At 46.6% G+C, this 17,312-nt stretch overlaps 1 protein-coding gene across 11 annotated transcripts in view; it reads left to right on the top strand.

Moving 5' to 3' along the window:
• Positions 1-474: 474 nt before the first annotated feature.
• BEND7 (BEN domain containing 7) overlaps positions 475-17,312 on the top strand; it is a 79,770-nt gene continuing 62,932 nt past the window's right edge. For 9 of the 11 annotated variants that reach the window (XM_046011104.1, XM_046011100.1, XM_046011107.1 and 6 more), the window contains exons 1-2: positions 475-1,001; positions 3,298-3,381. In XM_046011104.1, the coding sequence (XP_045867060.1) occupies positions 941-1,001; positions 3,298-3,381 (145 nt within the window). In that variant the 5' untranslated portion in view covers positions 475-940. The remainder of the gene's footprint in view (positions 1,002-3,297; positions 3,382-17,312) is intronic. The other 2 variants (XM_046011109.1, XM_046011108.1) reach the window with 2 other exon arrangements.

Below are 17,312 nucleotides of genomic sequence, written 5' to 3'. Positions count from 1 at the left end.
CCTGGCTCTCAAGGCAAGGAGTGGGCTGGCTGGAGGGTCCCCAACACCCAGCACTATGTATAACAAGCTCGGCCCCGGGAAGCGGTGGCGACAGGCAGGCGAGCTAGGGGCCGAGAGCCGGGTCCCAAGCAGCAGCGCCCCGACCCCCCGACCCCCGCGTCCAGCCGGGCCCGTCGTCCCTGCGGGAAGGCCGGCCGGCCGGGCCGAGGGCGCTGCGCCGCGGCCTCCGGCTCCTCTTCAGGGCGCCGCGCGTCCAGGCCGGTGGGTGGCGGCTGCCCGGGCCCCCGGGGATGGCGGCGGCCGCGCTCCGCCAGCAGGTGGCCCCGGGGTCCCCGCGGCGCCGCCTCCTCCCCGGTGCCCCTCCTCCCGCGGGGGCGGTCAGCGCCCCGACCCGGCTCGCACCCCGCCGCCGCCGCCGCCGCCGCCGCCGCCACCGCCCTCGGCCCGCCCGCCGCGTCCCCGGGGCCGCGCTCGCCGCCGCCGCCGCCGCCGCGTCCGGAGCAGCGCCCAGGCCGGCCCGCGGCCAGCGCGCAGGGCGCCGGCAGCACCCGGCCCGCCGCGCCGCGCCCTCCCCGCCCCCAACTCGCTCCCCAACGGAAAGTTCGGCTCCGGCTGCGTGTGGCACAGAGACCGGGAATGAGAGGGAGTCGGGGGGCGTGCTGAGGCGACCGGGCGGCGGCGGCGAGGCGGGGGCAACTTCTCCCGGGAAAGCGCCTCCTGCCGACCCCGCGAGCCGCAGCCCCCGAGTGGGCTCGAGGTGGTTTTTCCCTTGCCTTTGCCTCCCCCTGCGGATTCAAGACACGGACCTTGGTCCTGGCGCTCCCGCTGCCGGGTGACAAGAGCCAGCGCCGCCACCGCCGCCGCCGCCTCGGCCGCCGCTCCCTCCGCCCGCTGGCCGCCCACCGGCCGCAGCCCCTGCCTCCTGCCTCCTGCCAGCACCATGGAGTTCTCCGAGAGGAAAAGAAGCAGGAAATCCCAGAGCTTCAAACTGGTGAGCCGAGGTAAGCGGCGGGCCGCGCCGGGCCGGGCGGGGGGCGTGCGGGCGGCGGAGGGAGGACTTGGCGCCGCGTAAACATCCCCGCGCCCGGCCCGCCGCCCCTCGCCCCGCGCCGCGGCCGCGCGTCCCAGCCGGGGGTCCGGGCTTCCGGGACCCCCGAATCTCCTCCCGCGGGGGCCGCGGCCGCACACGCTGCGCGGCGGGGAAAGTTGTGCGGGGGGGAGGCAGGATGTTATTCAGCGTAAACAAGTCGGAGGGCACATCAGGAAATTAGCAAACAATGACACTTGGGGAGCCGAGAGCCTTCTTTGGTATTCCACTCTTGTGGCTAGGTTGGGGGGTGGGGGAGAACTGCCTCTCCGTCAGGCCGTGCACACACGGATCCCGACCAATGGTTGTGGGTTTGCTTTTTTCCCCCAAACAGAAGCAAAAAAAAAAAAAGGTGGTGGTTCTTTTAAGAACCAGAAAGAAGCTCATTAGGTGTACGAGCCCAAATGAGAATTGTTGACCTCCGGCATCTTTTCTGGAGACGTTATTTGGGTTGGAAAGGTGTTTGGGAAGAGATCACTTATGGGTCAGAAAAGTATCCCTATTTAAAAAAAAAAAAAAAAAATTCCAGCGGGTTCCTGACGATTTAACAGGTGTACATCGCGGTCTTTGGGCTTGGGTCTATTTTATCAGGGGAGGGGAAAGTTGAATCGCCTTGTCTGTGTTCAGTTACTTGTCAGAGGCTTTATTTTCCTGATTGGACTTTGTCAGAGACGATGATAACTTGAGATAAGAGCAGGCATAAAAATATGTCTATTAAAATGCATTGTGTCACCTTAAATGAGAGACAGGTGACTTTTCTCATCCTAATGTTACAAGTCCTGATAGTGAGTTTAGAATCACCTTGTTTAACTATCTTCTTTGAGTCAACTTGAGGTCAAAACCAAACCACAGAACCTGTCCCCTTTTCTCTGTTGTTTTATTTAGCATTGGCATCAGAGTAGAAAGCAAGGCGATTGTTTCAACAACCTGGGGAAGTCACACGTGAGCTGATGAAAATTAGAGGGTGATTCCAAGTAATAGAGCTTTTCAAGCTAAGCTGAGCTAACTATGATGTAGATTCAATAAAGCCTGCTTTTGGCTAGCCTGAAAATGGTCTGATTATAGACATTTTGAAGATCTGCTCATATCTATTCCCCCTGATTTAGTTTGGATACTGTTTAATGAAAGAGGCCTGAGATAGTTTTACGTATTCAAAATATTTGGCTCTTCCCTCTTTCTCTGTGTGGATTACTCAGTCCTTTGTACTTAAAAAAAAAAAAAAAAAAAACTCTCCATATGTGACTGGCCTGTTGGTCTCTTGATTCATTCAGAAATGTAGGCTGCTTTCTTATTTATGACCTCAGGAAACTTCCTACTTTATCTGAAAAGTGAGAGTAGTTTTGTAGACCTTGTCCTGTCAGGTCTCAAGCCACAAAAAAAGGAATGGCTGTTAAGAAGGAACCTCTATTTTCTCACCTAGATGATCCTACTTTTTAGATAATAGACCATTGACAAGCCCAGTAGCCTCGGTAGAGAAGAAGGAAGCTTGCGAAGTACTGTATTGTAAAGTTTGACTGACATAGCAAGTTTTTCTTTTTACTTTTTTCCTCTCTCTTTAAATTATGGGTCTGATTCTTCTCTCTGCAGGTGCATTTTTAGCAAATAAACTATTGCATATTAAAGTTCAGTAGCTGAATGCAAAAGATTGTGTGAAAGATGAGAATCTCGCTTTCTTATCTAGATTATACTATATTTGAAATAACAAATCAGTATTTTTCGTGTGTGCTTTCCGGTAAGCTGCTTAAAGGCTGGGATTTTGCTGGGTAAACTGAGAAAACTGAGTGTCGGGTTAACCTAAAGTATGCTCTTGATATACTGTACTCATGGAAATGAGTTGTGGAGATAATTTTGGAATCACCCCCTGGCCTATGATTGGGCAAGGTTTTTCTTTCCCTTATAAACATAGTTGTCATTTGAAAGCAAAGAGGCCTAGTAATTGGCATCTCTGGGCCAAATTTACTGTGAAAACCATGTGATCAGCAAAGCTGTTTTCTAAAGTCAAAGTAATATTTCAAGTCTGTGTACTTCTTAAGAGTAAGCAAAGTTTTGGGGATTATTAGTGACTATAAATTCGGTGATTGAGTTCTTAGAAATTATGTTTATAATATATAGATTCTACTCCTTATATATAAGGAGAGTTAGTTTTTTATTATTTTTTTCATAACTTGGGGTCATTAGAATTTTAATTTTTGGTTGTTTTCTCATCCCAGATTATCACCATGAGGTATATAAGATCTCAGAATTCAGCAACGATGTTAATGGGGAGGCCAAAGAGACACAACCCATTTATTTAGGTAGGTTCCTATGTCAATTAATTTCTCAGCAAAACAGTGTGGCCATTTGCAGTTAGGGGGAAGGGGGGAAAAAAAAGATTGTGCCAGAACGGGAAATGTCTGCCATTGCTTAATGTATGACATTCTTTTCAAGACCTTTTATTTTACAGATTGCCAATATATCCCTTATTAACATTGCTAAAAGTTGTAATTTCAGACATAAATGTTTATTAGTGTCTACACACAGTGCTAATTATCACTCACTCCCAGAGCCAGATGCTGACTGTGCAGGTTTGTCGCTCTGTGCTCACCCCATTTACATTGCATATTCGCTGGCATGCTTCACTGGCAATAGTTTGTGTAATTGGGGTATTACATCTTTGACATCTGGATAACAGAAATTCAATTTCCAGGAAGCTGCTATTTGTTTGGTTTTGCTTCTGCCTTGGGTGGGATGGAGGATTAATATGCTGTCTTATTATAATGTCCCTTCACCTCTGTGGCCTGGTTGCTAATCCTGCCATGACAAAATTAGATTAAATCTACAGTTAAAAAGCGTAAGGAAGATCAAAGTGTGATTGTCCACCTAACCACCTCTTGAGAGTACTTGCTATCATTTTCCTGGACCTGTGTGCATTTCACCCCAATACCTGTGGTCAGGGTGACTAGCCATACTTTTTGCTCTTACCATCCTCATTCCCAGCTCACCTTAGGGACAGGCTGAGCAAAAGTGGCGTCCGGGAGACTATCCGACAAGGGTAGCTGCATGATGAATAAGTAGAAGTAGGTGGTCAGAAACATTGCCACTCTAAGTACAGCTTTTGGGACAAATGCCATACAGGAGAGAACTTGCATGTGCAGTTCGTTATTTGCAGACCGTGAACCCAAAATGCAAACAACTTGCGATTTTGCCACTAAGAGTGGAGTACCCAGAGAGGAGGAGAAGTAGGATTAGACAGTAAACAGTGGCATGTGGCTTCCACCTTGCCCATCCTGAGCATCCCCACCATCCTTGGTGGTGATGTAAGAGCCGGGTGCTGCATGGCAAGGGAGTGTAAAGTGGGAGACAGTTGGGGCAAGAGTGATGAAAAGCAAGGGCCAGCTTTGCCAGCTCTCTGGGGAGTATCCAGGGCTGATGGATGTAGGATTGGTGCACATCCCAACAACGTGAAAGCCACATGGTGGAGTCCTCAGCCACCGGGATCTCTCTTTCTGGCTTTGAGAGAGAGAAACGGTGGGATGCGGAGGACTGAGAAATCAAAACGGATACTTGAGCGACGTAAAACAGGAGGGAAGTATCAGCAAACAAACTTAGTGATCATAAGTGACCACTGAAAGCACGTAGATCTCTGTACTCAAGCAGAGACTGTCACTGAGGCCGGCCCCTGTGCTCAGCACCTGTTGACAGTTAAGAGAACTAAAAACCAAAAAGTGAATAGTCAAGTGAAATGCTACGACCCAGAAGGAGAATATTCTTGGTTGGCACTCTCTTCAGTTCCTTAAACTTAATCAGTTGGAATTTTGTATTTTCAGTTCCCTAAACTTGATTGGTTGGAATTCTGTATCTAAGTACTACTCGATGTAGTCATTGGAAATGAGGAATTTGCCCATTAGCAGAAAATTTACATTTATCATAAAAACGGAACATCGTGTCCTTGGTTGAGTTATTCTCCAACAAAGCAGGCTTTTTCTCCCGTTCTGCTGTGTGTTTGGAAAACAGTAAGGATGCTATACAGTGAGGTATTTCTGGGTACAACAGAGTAGGGGGCTGAAGAACAGGACGATGCTAGTTCTCAGAATTCAGGAAAATGCAAACTCTTGAAAGGGGCACACCTTGCTGCTTTCATTTTTCCCAGCTCGAGTCCAGGAAGATAAGAGAACATCAGCGAAAGACCGGGTCAGGATAAGCTTTGCAAGTTACTGATCAAGAAGGCCTCAGCCACGAAGAGACCAAAGATTGAACAGTGCAGACATGTGCCTGGCTTACTTCTCAGTCTTGCTTATTCTGGGGGACGTGAAATGTGGTTCCCAAAGAACATTTGTATTTTGTGATTTCCAGTCATTTTTTTAAAAACTAGAGGAATAAGTGGTTACGCTAATGTAATTTCTAGAGCAATTGGGGATAGTTACTAAAAACATAGGAAATTAAGATTTTGGTTGTCTATGATGTTCTAAAACAGGCATTTTTAGTTTATAGGTTCTCATTTCAAAACATAGATTTAAAGCATGCTTGTTTTATAAATTGCTTGAGTCTGTCCATGATGTTACTTGCTAGGGTGTAGAATTCAGTGTGAGGTTTATGACATCCAAGGGAGTTAGTTTGTTAGCCAAACGCCAGAAGAACAGTTTCATATACAATCTAGTCCTAAAACACAGCCCCTAGGATATTGTATAGGATTTTCTGTGCTCAGATGTATGTCGTATTTTTAATACTATTTGCACCTATAAGATTGAAGTTCACGTCTCAGGAAAAGAGAGTGAGTGCTCCAGGTTTTGGCAGTGTTCCCACATGAAATTTATTTCTCTGGAATATTTTTAGGCTGTTGACTAATGCAGCACATCGAACATGGTAGGATAGCTCAGTAGTGTGAATGGCTTGGCTGAGTGCTTTCAGAGTTACTCACACATTTTTAGTGTGATGATAGGGCCAGAGGAGGTTACTTTGCCCTGTGGACATTGACATTGTCAGGCTGGCTGTGATGGGCGACCATAAAAATTTGAGTCCTGTTTGGAGAAAAACAACTATTTGTTTTGATCAACTCAACAGATTTTTTTTTTTTTTTTTTTTTTTTGAGAAAAGACTATGCGCTCAGTGCTTTTCTGGGATGAGAATGGGATTGGGGGTAACCAAAGAAATGGAAAGGACAGAGACCTTGTTCTCAAAGATGAAATCCAGTTGAGGAGATGGGGCACATTCAGAACACAGTTAAGGAGCAATGTTCAGTGACTGTAACAGCTCCTGTCGCTGGGCACTTTCTGTGCACATGGTGTTGACCTGAGTCCCTCACACGCATTATGTTCATTTACCTCTCGTGGCAAATCTGTAAGTCATTAATCTCCCCATTTTGTACATGAGACTTAGATGTTCAGTGGCCTGCCAGAGGCCGCTCAAGTAGCAAGTGCCATAGCTGGGAGCCCAGTGCATCCGCCCATGCTGGAGACAACCCACTGCATGTCTCTCAGTGTGAACGGAAACTAACCAACAAATACGGACCACCAGGGCGGTGAGCCACAGCAGAATGGGAAGGGAAGAATCAAATGGAGGGTCAAGTGGGGAGTCTCCCTCAAACTTGGAGACAATTTGCATAGGCAGAGGGGAGCTGGAGAAGGTTCCAGGTGCAAAAGGTGCTGTAAGGTACAGCAGAGGAGTGTCATTAGGATCGGACATTAAGTGAGCGTCATCCATTTAAGAACTGCTTTCACCCCTGTCATCCTGTGGTTTTTACTCCCTGTAAGGTCATTGGGGCAGGCGTTCTTATTCCCATTACTTAGAGGACAGACCTGAGGCTCAGAGTAAAGCAACTTGCTGAGAAATAGTGGAACCTGGAGCAGACCACGGCTCCTGTCCAGAGACCTTTCCCCTCTACCATGCTGGGCCAGACAATTCAAGGATCAGCAGGAGACCTTACCGGGAGAACAAGGCATTTTTGGAAAATATTTTAGTGAGACAGTGAGTTTATTACTCATAACAATAATACCAACTTTTGATAAAATCTCTTTTGAGATGTTGGGCTTTGTTTTGGGTTTACTGTCATAAGATATAAATTTGGCACATGTCTGTTTCTCAGGTGTTCGGTCTCATTCATTTATTCATTTGACAAATATTTCTTGAGCTCCAGTTACATGCCAGGCCCTGGCCCTGTCCTCGTTCCTTTCAATACTCGGTTCAGTTACTCAGCTTTCAGGAGACAAAGAAAGCACAACATGTTGTAGCCATGCCAGTTGAGCAGGGTCGAGATGTTGGAATTGTGAAATCTTTTTCCATGGCTTTGCTGATGACAGCCACCCCCACCAGGGTCCCAGAGTCTCCTCAAAGATGACACACTCAAATAATCCCCACCCACTTTTCTAGGCTAGGGCGCCAGCCTCTCATAACAACATAAGTCTCCTTCCCGGAGACATGGACATGTGCGTGTGTTCAATGGGGGTGCTCTTCACCTAGAGTCCGGCAGCCTGGGCCCCGCCTGCTTCCTGTTTCTTCCCCAGAGGGAAAGGGCCCTGATGTGTCACCTCACCTGTGGCTGGAGTTCCATGAGTGAGAAACAACCTCAAATACCATGGAGGTCCGTCCAAGTGGGCCTGAGCGTTTCCTGGGGTTGGGAACACAGCCAGTAATTGTGGGGTCATTTTGGAAGAGCTGGCCATGTGCCAGGCACCATGGTAAGAACTTCCCGTGTTATCCCGACAACACATCCCACCCCTACCTCCCCACCTCTGTGGGCGTCTGCACGGCCTTTAGGGTATCCCTGTCACCATGGAAAAACCTCTGATTGGAATGGTTTCTAAGGTTTCCTACAGCACTAACAGTAGACCTGCTCATCCTCTACGTCCACAAATGGCTTCCCGAACAATTGCAAGCAAAGTCAAGGTTGAGAGAGCCTCTTGAGACTCTTGAACACAGATGGCTTCCTTGAGTAGAAGCGCACGTGTAAATGTGCTTCTGTTACCTATAGACACAGACGGAGATCCTCTTAGATATTACTCACGGCCTCAAGTTCGGATGGAGTTTGCAGTTAGGCCTGTGGCATACCGGGGTTAATCATCTAGCTAACATCACAACTGCGCGTGAGGCGGGTGTTATACGGCTATACAGACAGGAAGCGGAGCTAGGAGGTGAAAGTGATTTGCGCCAGGGCACACAGAAATTAGTAGTTGAGCATGCTTTAGACTCCGGTGTCTTGACGCCCATTCCTGCCCTCTTTCACCATGGCAGGGCTGCCAGCTGTCCTGCCTGCCCTTCTGCATGCATGGGCTGAGTTGGGTGTGTAACATCTCATCCTCTCCCTGGCAGAGCGGGGCCCCAGATGTGAGAGGGGGCACGGGCTCTTGGTGGAAGGGGGGGTAGGCGGAAGCTTCCATTGGGCAGAGCCTCGGACCCACTTGGGAAGAAAGGAAGCCCAGTTGGTCAAACATTTGCTGTACACAGGGCACTTCCCGTACTGGAGAAGTACTGTTATTTCCATTTTTAAATGAAAAATAGGCGTCTTTGGAAATGTCAGTTTGCCCAAGGTCAGAGAGCTCACAGATGAGAGCCTGGCTGTGGACATGGCTCCCACGTTGTTGCTGCTCTGCTCTGCCAGGCAGCCTCTGAGAAAGCCAGGCCCCCTTTCCTCCTCCCTTTGCCGTTTGTAGTCTGCTTCTAGCTCACCTTTCTAGCCTTATCTCCCTCTTCCTCCTGCTAAAAACATGCGCTCATGTCAGCCTGGTCTCTTAGCATTCCTTCCTGGAGCACCTTGCCCTGCCCATGTGTGCACCTCTCTCCAGCCTGTTCTCTCCAGGCGCTCCCATGTCTTAGCCTGTTTCCAGACTCCATCTATTACAATCCTATCTCCTATTGGTTTTTAAAGCCCAATTCAAACATTACCTAAGCCTGGAGGCCTTCTCAGTTTGTCTAGCACAGTAGAGAGAAGTCAGGTTTGAAGTCAGAAAACCTTGGTTTGAATCTCAGGTTAACAGTTAATAACACCTTGCACAAAACTCTTGAGGGTTTTTCTTTGTCTTCCGTAATAGAATAATAATGTGGGCCCTGACCTCCCCAGCAGGTTCTCCTCCAGCATGTAGGAAACCCCAATGACAAGACACTTTTTCAAAGTAGGAAATGCTGTATTCTTTTTTTTTTTTTTTATTATTCCCTTGTCCGTTCTCTTTCTGAAATAGAATTTAAATGTTCTTCTGAACGTCTTAGCACTAAATAATAACATCACTCTTTTATGGCGCTTACCATGTACTGCCTAATACCTACTAATTTTATACACAGAGCTTTAATGCACTGCAAGTTACCCTGCAGACATGCCCATCATCCCCAAACCTGAACAATTACTGCATTGAACTGTGGTTGTTTATTTGCACCATCTCTCCTCCTGTAAATTGTAAGATCACAGAGCCAGTGTGACCTGGATTCTTTTTCATATCCTTTGAAGCACCCAGCACAGTGTTGTGTTCATAATAGGTACCCAGATGATAGGTACTCAAATATCTAAGTGCGTGAGTAGGTTGGACACTGTCGTATACACCAATGAAGAGTTGCTTTATTTTTTTAAGGATTTTATTTATTTATTTTGAGAGAGAGAAGGAACACTAGCAGGGAGAGGGGCAGATGGAGAGGGAGAAGCAGACTCCCCTCTGAGCATGGAGCCTGACGTGGGGCTCCATCCCAGGACCCTGTGAGATCATGACCTGAGCTGAAGGCAGAGGCTTAACCCACTGAGCCATCCTGAAGAGCTGCTTTAAAATATACCACTCTGGAGCACCTGGGTGGCTCAGTGGTTAAGCCTCTGCCTTTGGCTCAGGTCATGATCTCGGGGTCCTGGGATGGAGCCCCACATCGGACCCTCTGCTCAGTGGGGGGCCTGCTTTCCCCTTTTCCTTCCCCTCTGCCTGCCTCTCTGCCTACTTATGATCTCTGTCTCTCTCTGTCAAATAAATAAATAAAATCTTTTAAAAAAATAAAATATACCATGCTGTTGAGATTTGGGGGACATTTAGTGAGCCAGACTAAAATATGCCACATTTAGGGGCACCTGGGTGGCTCAGTGGGTTAAAGCCTCTGCCTTTGGCTCAGGTCATGATCCCAGGAAGGTCCTGGGATCAAGCCCCGCATCAGGCTCTCTGCTCCTCGGGGAGCCTGCTTCCTCCTCTCTGCCTGCCTCTCTGCCTACTTGTGATCTGTCTATCAAATAAATAAATAAAAATAAAAATAAATAAATAAAATATGCCACATTTAACTGGAAGAATCTTTTATAATATATTCAATGAGTGCAGAGATTTGGGATTTCTGATGTTGATTTGTGAGATACAACTTGAAACCTTTTTTCCTCCTTCAAACCTGGAAATACCAAAAAGGAGAGGACCTTGCATATGAAAGCCAGCGACATGTTGAAAATCAAAACAAAAATAGTCTGAGCTCTGCTGGCTCCCTATGTGCTGTGACATTGGTGCACCCTCTTCAGGGTGCTTAAGAGAGGACTGACCTGTTTATCAACTGATTTTTGGCATTGTCTGGATCTCAGTTTCCAAAGGAAGCAAGTTTTCCTACCTAAATTTCAGAAAAACCAAAAGCCAAGCCTTCAGCCACAGACCTTGGTGCATGTGACACGGTGAGGGAGTACACGCACTGTGCCCCCTCCCCAATGCCCTTCGTGTCCCCAGGAAAAGTTGCTTCTTTCTGTTTCTCCAGATGTGGTGTGGCTCAGGAGCCACCCTCGGGGTAACAGGTATGACAGGTTGTGATCATTTGCTGTTCCTCCTCTGATTGTGACCAAATCATTAAAAAAATAAAATAAAATAAATTAAAAAAAAACCCTCCAAGAAGGACAGGCTCTAAGGAGATGTATTAACAATTTAGCCTCTCTGGTTCCCATGGGAATATGGATTTTTACTTTTGGAAGAAAATAACATGGCCATCTATAAGATAAAATAAAGATTTTGGAACAGTGTGTTTTGCATCTCCAAGTTAAAAATAGATCTAGGACATTTACAAAGCAACTCTGTTATTCTCATAAGTCACAGATTCCTGGAGCGGATGCTACCTGGAATCGATGTGCCCGAGTGTGTGCACGCGGTACTGGGGGTGGTAGATCCTGCAAGGGGCAGGTGCCCGACCCTTGTGGGGATTTGTCCAGGTGCTGGGCCACTTGGGTTGCTCCTTGCCTGAACTTCTTCATTGTCTGTGGCTTTCATGTTAAGATTAAGACTCCTCAGCCTGACAGATAAGACTCTGAGTGAACTGCCACCTGTTTCTTTGGAGCTCATTGCTGACATTGTCCTTCACAGGCGTCACCCATACCAGACCTCTTTCATTCCTGCAGCAGGAATCCTTCCTCGCCTTTGAGGCCAGGCACTTTCTCACCCTGGTGGCTGCACGGAAGCTGTAGAAATTCCTTTCCTTGGAATTTCACACTTGCATCCTCTTCCCTCTGCTTTGCTTGGCTTTCTTTTTTCCCTAAAGACTCCAAGTTGATGAAACTTCCTCCAGGAAGTCTTCTCTGATTCCCCTCACCTCTCCCTCCGCAGCCTCCAGGGCATGGTGCCATCACAGCCAAGGCACTGCTGGTTTACTTCTCTCTCCCTGCAGGGCTGTAAATTCCCTGAGAATCATCTCTGTGTCCCCACTGCCCAGCACCATGCTGGTCACATGATAATCACCAGCACGTGCTCAGGGAATGAGTAAGATGTCCACTTTTAAATTCAAAATTAAGTGGTGGATTCAGCTACTTTGAAACTTTATTATTCAACTCTTACCTCTAAGTTCCATCCTGGCTTTAGAGGGTGAAAATTTATACTCCCTTCTTATAGCTAACTGGACCTCACATATCAGGAGTAAAATTTGTCAACACTGATCACAGAAGCTTTAGTTTTCATTTCCTATTTTTTTTCTTTTTGATTAGTTAATGGCAGGGCCCCCTCTTAAAATTGAACCCCGAGAGAGGACGCATCCCTGTGCCTGTGTGCGTGTACCAGCCCCAGCCCCCGGGGCCCTGCAGGTACACCATGCTGTGCGAGCCTCCCCGGATGCCGGATGCCGCAGTCCAGTGGGCCTGGCGTCTGGCCGGCTGGGCTCTGCCCGTCCCTGCTGCCCTCTCTGACTAAGGCTTCATTTCTCCCATCTCAGCTTGAATTCCTGCAGGCCAAGACTCTGTTGACTGTGTTCCTAGTACATGATACTTGACACAGAGTCGAGTCTCGATAATTCTTTTTGAATAAATAAGTAAGTACCATGTTTAAAACATGTTAAAAATGCAATTTGCTGCCAATTATCCGCTGATCAAGTGGGACAGTCTGTTGTGGTGAGACGGTTTTCTTGTGCAGGACTGTCCTGCGTGTTACAAGAGGACTGAATGTTGGCAGCATCAGTGTACATAAATGTCAGGAGCACACCCCCCCACCCCCAGTCACTGTGACAATCGGAAATGCCCCCTACATTTGTGGGCTGCCATGTGGTCCTCTGCAGGATAAGGCAATGGGGTCATTTGGCTTTGAGCAGAGAAATACTATTACACTGCTCTAGACTATACACCCTTCGTCACCAGCTGTCTCCCAGATGCCCATGTGAAGGGGGCAGAGATGAGTGGCCAAGGTGGACCCACTCAGCCACATCACCATACCCAGAGCGAGATCAAAGGGCACATTCCATTCACAGTCAGATTACTGAGCCTCCTTTCTATACAAAGTACACCTTGTTACATGCATATTCGATCATATATTTTAAAATCATTAAGAAGTTTAGACAGATTGCCTTTGAGTGTTTCAGACAATCAGTATCCTTGTAAATAAGAATCCATAAAATTGTTTTCTTAGTATTGCTTTTTTCCCCAAACATGTCCAAATATACTGTATCATTTGAACTGCAAGGGTTTTACAATGTTTTTTTACTTAGAAATCAAATTTTGTATCTGAAAGGTTAATGGAGAAAACTAATTATGCTATCTGGTAACCAAATGTGTGATGAGACATTTGTCTCTGTAATTAACAGCAAGGAACTTTTATAGTTTCATAAAATCGAATGCTACATAGAGGATTCTGTGAGCATTTGTTTGGATGAGGTGTCCAAAGCAGAGATGTTTATGGATGATATAAAGTTGAACTGAAATGTAATGCAGGTGTCTCTGCCTCTCACGGCATTTCTCATTGTTGAAATGGAAGCCAGAAGATTAATAACTTTACTTTGTCATGATAAAATAAGTAATGTGTTCTTGGAACAGTGGTACGGTACATAAGTTACTCAGTAATTCCAAGAATTTATTCTGTTCCAGGAATAATATCCTTAACAATTTATTTTTACAGAAAAAGTTGATGCAACATAATAGCCTTATGAAGTTGCTTGTATGGCTAATGGAATTATATCTCAAATGTGACTTTACACCTCCATATGAAATGTAAAGAACCCCACAAAAATGCAAGGTTAAGGTACAAGCTAAAAGTAAAAAGTCAGGAGATGCAAAAGTTAAGGTTCTTCTGTTAACATTAACTCATGCTCATTGCACATATATAATTTTTTCAATTACTAGCAAGACTTTAATGGGTACCGTAATAAGCACTGTGTGAAATACAGTTGAAAAGGAGCTGCTGCCGGAATGTTAGCCTTAGCTTTCTTCTGTACATTCGCTGTTCTGCTGTGTAGCTCTGCTCTGGAAGACAGAGCCTGCTGCCTTGAGCACCACGGACACACGCGGCTCAGATTTGACTTGCCTTCCTCTGGTCCGCTTTGGTCAATCTGGACAAGCAACTTGGTCTTATCCTTTGTTAAATGGGGCAAGTGAGTCCCTGTCTGTGACCTCTGATGAACTAGGAATGCGATGAGGATGAGCTGTGCTCCTTTGGGAAAGCTTTCATAAGAAGACATGATTGACTTTAGACACCAAGTGGCCTCTTCTTTCAAGCCTACACACCCCGTGGACATGAGAATCTAAGAAAGCACAGATGGTCTATGTCTTAACCCGTCAGTAGTGTTTTCTTTGTCAGCTCTCCTCAACTGCAGCTTCTCCGCATATCTGATGCTAGAATTTACTTATTCTTGTGGTCATTTTGTGATATTTGTTGAGTAGCCATTAGTGCCAAGCTAAAAGATTTTGAAGCTCACTAGGTTGCGACAGGGAGATGAAGGATTCTACAGGAACATGGAATGGGGGAGGAGGGCACTCATCAGGCTTGGGGATTAGGGGATACAGCCTTGAGAAGATGACATTCCAGCAGGGACCTGAGGGGTAAGTATGGGGTGGGGCCAGAGCTGAGGCTGTTTGCGCCTGGGTGGCTCAGTGGGTTAAGCCTCTGCCTTCGACTCAGGTCATGATCTCAGGGTCCTGGGATCGAGCCCCCACATCAGGCTCTCCGCTCAGCGGTGAGCCTGCTTCCCCCTCTCTCTGTCTGTCTCTCTGCCTACTTGTGATCTCTGTCAAATAAATGGATAAAAATCTTAAAAAAAAATAAAAAAATAAAGGAAAGCAGAGGGCCTCCAGCTGTCCATTATGACTACTAATTGGATTGGTATTTAATTGTTCTGAAGTGAGGCCTGGGCACTGGTATTTTTACAGAGTTGTCTAGGTGATCCTAATGGTGCAGCCAGACCTGCCAACCGACCCCCATCCCCGAACCCCCGGTGTAGAATAAAGGGGATGGGGGAGGGAATGTGGCAAGAGCTGAGATGGGAGAGAGAGACCAAGAAGGTCAGTTGTGGAGCTGGGCTCCATCCTGAGGTGGTTGGCATTCCACCGAGGTGTGTCATGTAATGAGGTTTGCATGTCTGAGAGATCACACTGGCCTCGGGGTGGAAGAGGGATTGGAGAGAGGGGTGCGACACTGGAGGCTTTTGGCAGTAGCCCCATCAAGAGATAAAGGGGACAGGGGGGTGGAGAGAAGCAGAAGGATTCAGAAGTAATTTGGAAGTCACCATAGGCAGGACTCTATGATTAACTGGCTGTGGGAGGGTGGGGAGAGAGAGAAGTTCCAGGTTTCTGGCTTGGATGGCGGGGCGGGGGGGGGGGGGGGGGGGCTTGCTGTTCAGTAAGGCTCACAGAGAGTCAGCATTAAATATGGTTTTGGACATGGCATTAAGACTGCTTTCGAAGTGCACAAGTGGGGCTGTCCAGTGGGCAATTGGATGTGTGGGTCTGGAGCCCCGAAGCGGGATCAGGGCTGGAGTCCTCACATACAGATGGTCCGTGGAGTCAGAGAGACGATCTGCGGGTCCAGAAAGGGTGTGGGGAGTGAAAAGGCTGCCCAGGCAGCATCCTGAAAACCTTCGACATTTAGGGCAGCGCTTTTCACACCAGTGTTGTGACCCGTAAGTGGGTCATGAAATCGATTTAGCAGATTGTCACCCATAGGAGCTAACAACAATAACGGTAATAATAATAACAGAGAGAGAGTAGAATAGAACATGTCAGAGTGCATTGCACGCAGGAAGGATAAATTCATGAATCTTTTATAATTACATACGTAGTGTGTGTGTGCGCGTGCGCGCGCACATGCATGCATATGAAAGTGTGTGAAATCATGAAAAATGTATTTCTTGCTGTGAACCCTGGTCAAAAAAGGTTGGAACCCACCGACTTAAGCCATGGCTGCCTTACCCTTGGAGCTCTGTCATTAGTGTCACTCAGGAAAGGCTACCACTCTCCAGGTGCTTTGGACCCAGACTCAGCGGAATTCCCTGAAATCCTCGGGAAAAAAACGTGCTGTGAATATGATCCGTTTCTCATCACCAGGAACGCTATTTACACTGAAGATGAGACAGGACAATAGCTTGTATATATAACTAGGAATATTTTTAAATTTTAAATGGCTGAAGAAACACAGTGTGGCCTTTACTTAAACACGTTCACACTTAACTGGTCTATGATGGAGATGTGTAAACTGAGGGCTTGGGGAGAGGAGATTTGCACTCTGAGCATTCTTTTAGAAGTTTTCTGTACAGGAAAGCAGAGGATCAGCACTTCACATTCTATCGAAAAGGACTCTTTCCAGACTAAGTTATGAACATTTTACCTCTTGTTGAATAAAGGCGAGATTTAGGCTAGAGGCTACAGGAATACGGAAGCAGCTCCTACGCTAGTCTTGTTATATTTAAGCTCTGTCTATTGCCAGCATTCAAAGACTTCTGCTGTTGCTTCACAGGATCGCGAGCATAAATAAATTCTGATTGCACGTCCTCTAAGTGTTAATATTTGGCTTTTGTAGAACTCACAAGATTCACGTGAGCTGTGCTGCCAATTTAAAAAGAAATATCTGAGCCTTATTCTCCTTAGTTAGAAACAGTACAACTAAGCTAAAATTCATAGATGGTTTGGTGCAATGATTGAATTGTTTCCACTATATGTGTTAACATAACGGGTGGTTAAGGTGCTAACTGGTTCACACAGCACCCAGTGTGTGTCCTCACTGCTTCCTGGATACCACACGGCTGGATTATTTCATGAATGGCCTCATTCCTGCCAGTCAGCCTGTTCCTTGAGCATTTTAGTAGAGTAGTTCATGGACCTTGGAGCCTGACCTACCTAGTTTAAAACTCCAGTCTCAAATCAACATTTGAAGCTCTTACCTTGTCATGAGAATTAAAAGTAGGCAGAGTGTGCCCGAGGGGTTTGCCCGAGGGCCTGGTACATAGTGAGTACTCCATAAATGGTGACTGCAACACTTTTCCCCCTACATACTGCCAAATTAAAAACAAACAAACAAACAAACATGGGTTAGGGTGCTTGGCCGGCTCAGTTGGAAGAGCATGTGACTCTTGATCTCAGGGTCATGAGTTCGAGCCCCACATTAGCTATAAAGATTACTTACACACACACACATATACATAAACAAACTTAAAAAAAATACAGAATACGTGACTTGTATGAGCTTCAGGGGAAAGTTGTCTTAGGCTTATACACCAAGAGTTGCAAGAGACCGCACCCCAACATCCTCTTTCCTTGACTTGCTTTTGCTGCTACCTCTAGCCCCTTTTTACTCACTCCTGTCCAACTTCGTCTTTCCTGGGTGACATTGTAAGATGCTTTCCTGTCCAAAGCTACCACTATACGTAGCTTCAGAATACCACAGGGAAAGGATCGTACATAGTTCTTCTAGGTCATTTTTTTCTTACAAAAAAATAATACATATTCATTTCAAAACCATTTTTAAACTTAAAATTGAGAAAGGTGAAAAAAAGGTAGAAAGTAAACAGGAGAACATCCTGTCCCCATCAGACTCTCCAGTAACAAGCACTGCTGTAACAGTAGAGTTGTTTTTGTGTG

Source organism: Meles meles, chromosome 7 (assembly GCF_922984935.1).
Source record: "Meles meles chromosome 7, mMelMel3.1 paternal haplotype, whole genome shotgun sequence".
NCBI lineage: Eukaryota > Metazoa > Chordata > Mammalia > Carnivora > Mustelidae > Meles > Meles meles.
This window is presented reverse-complemented; position numbering and strand designations above follow the sequence as displayed.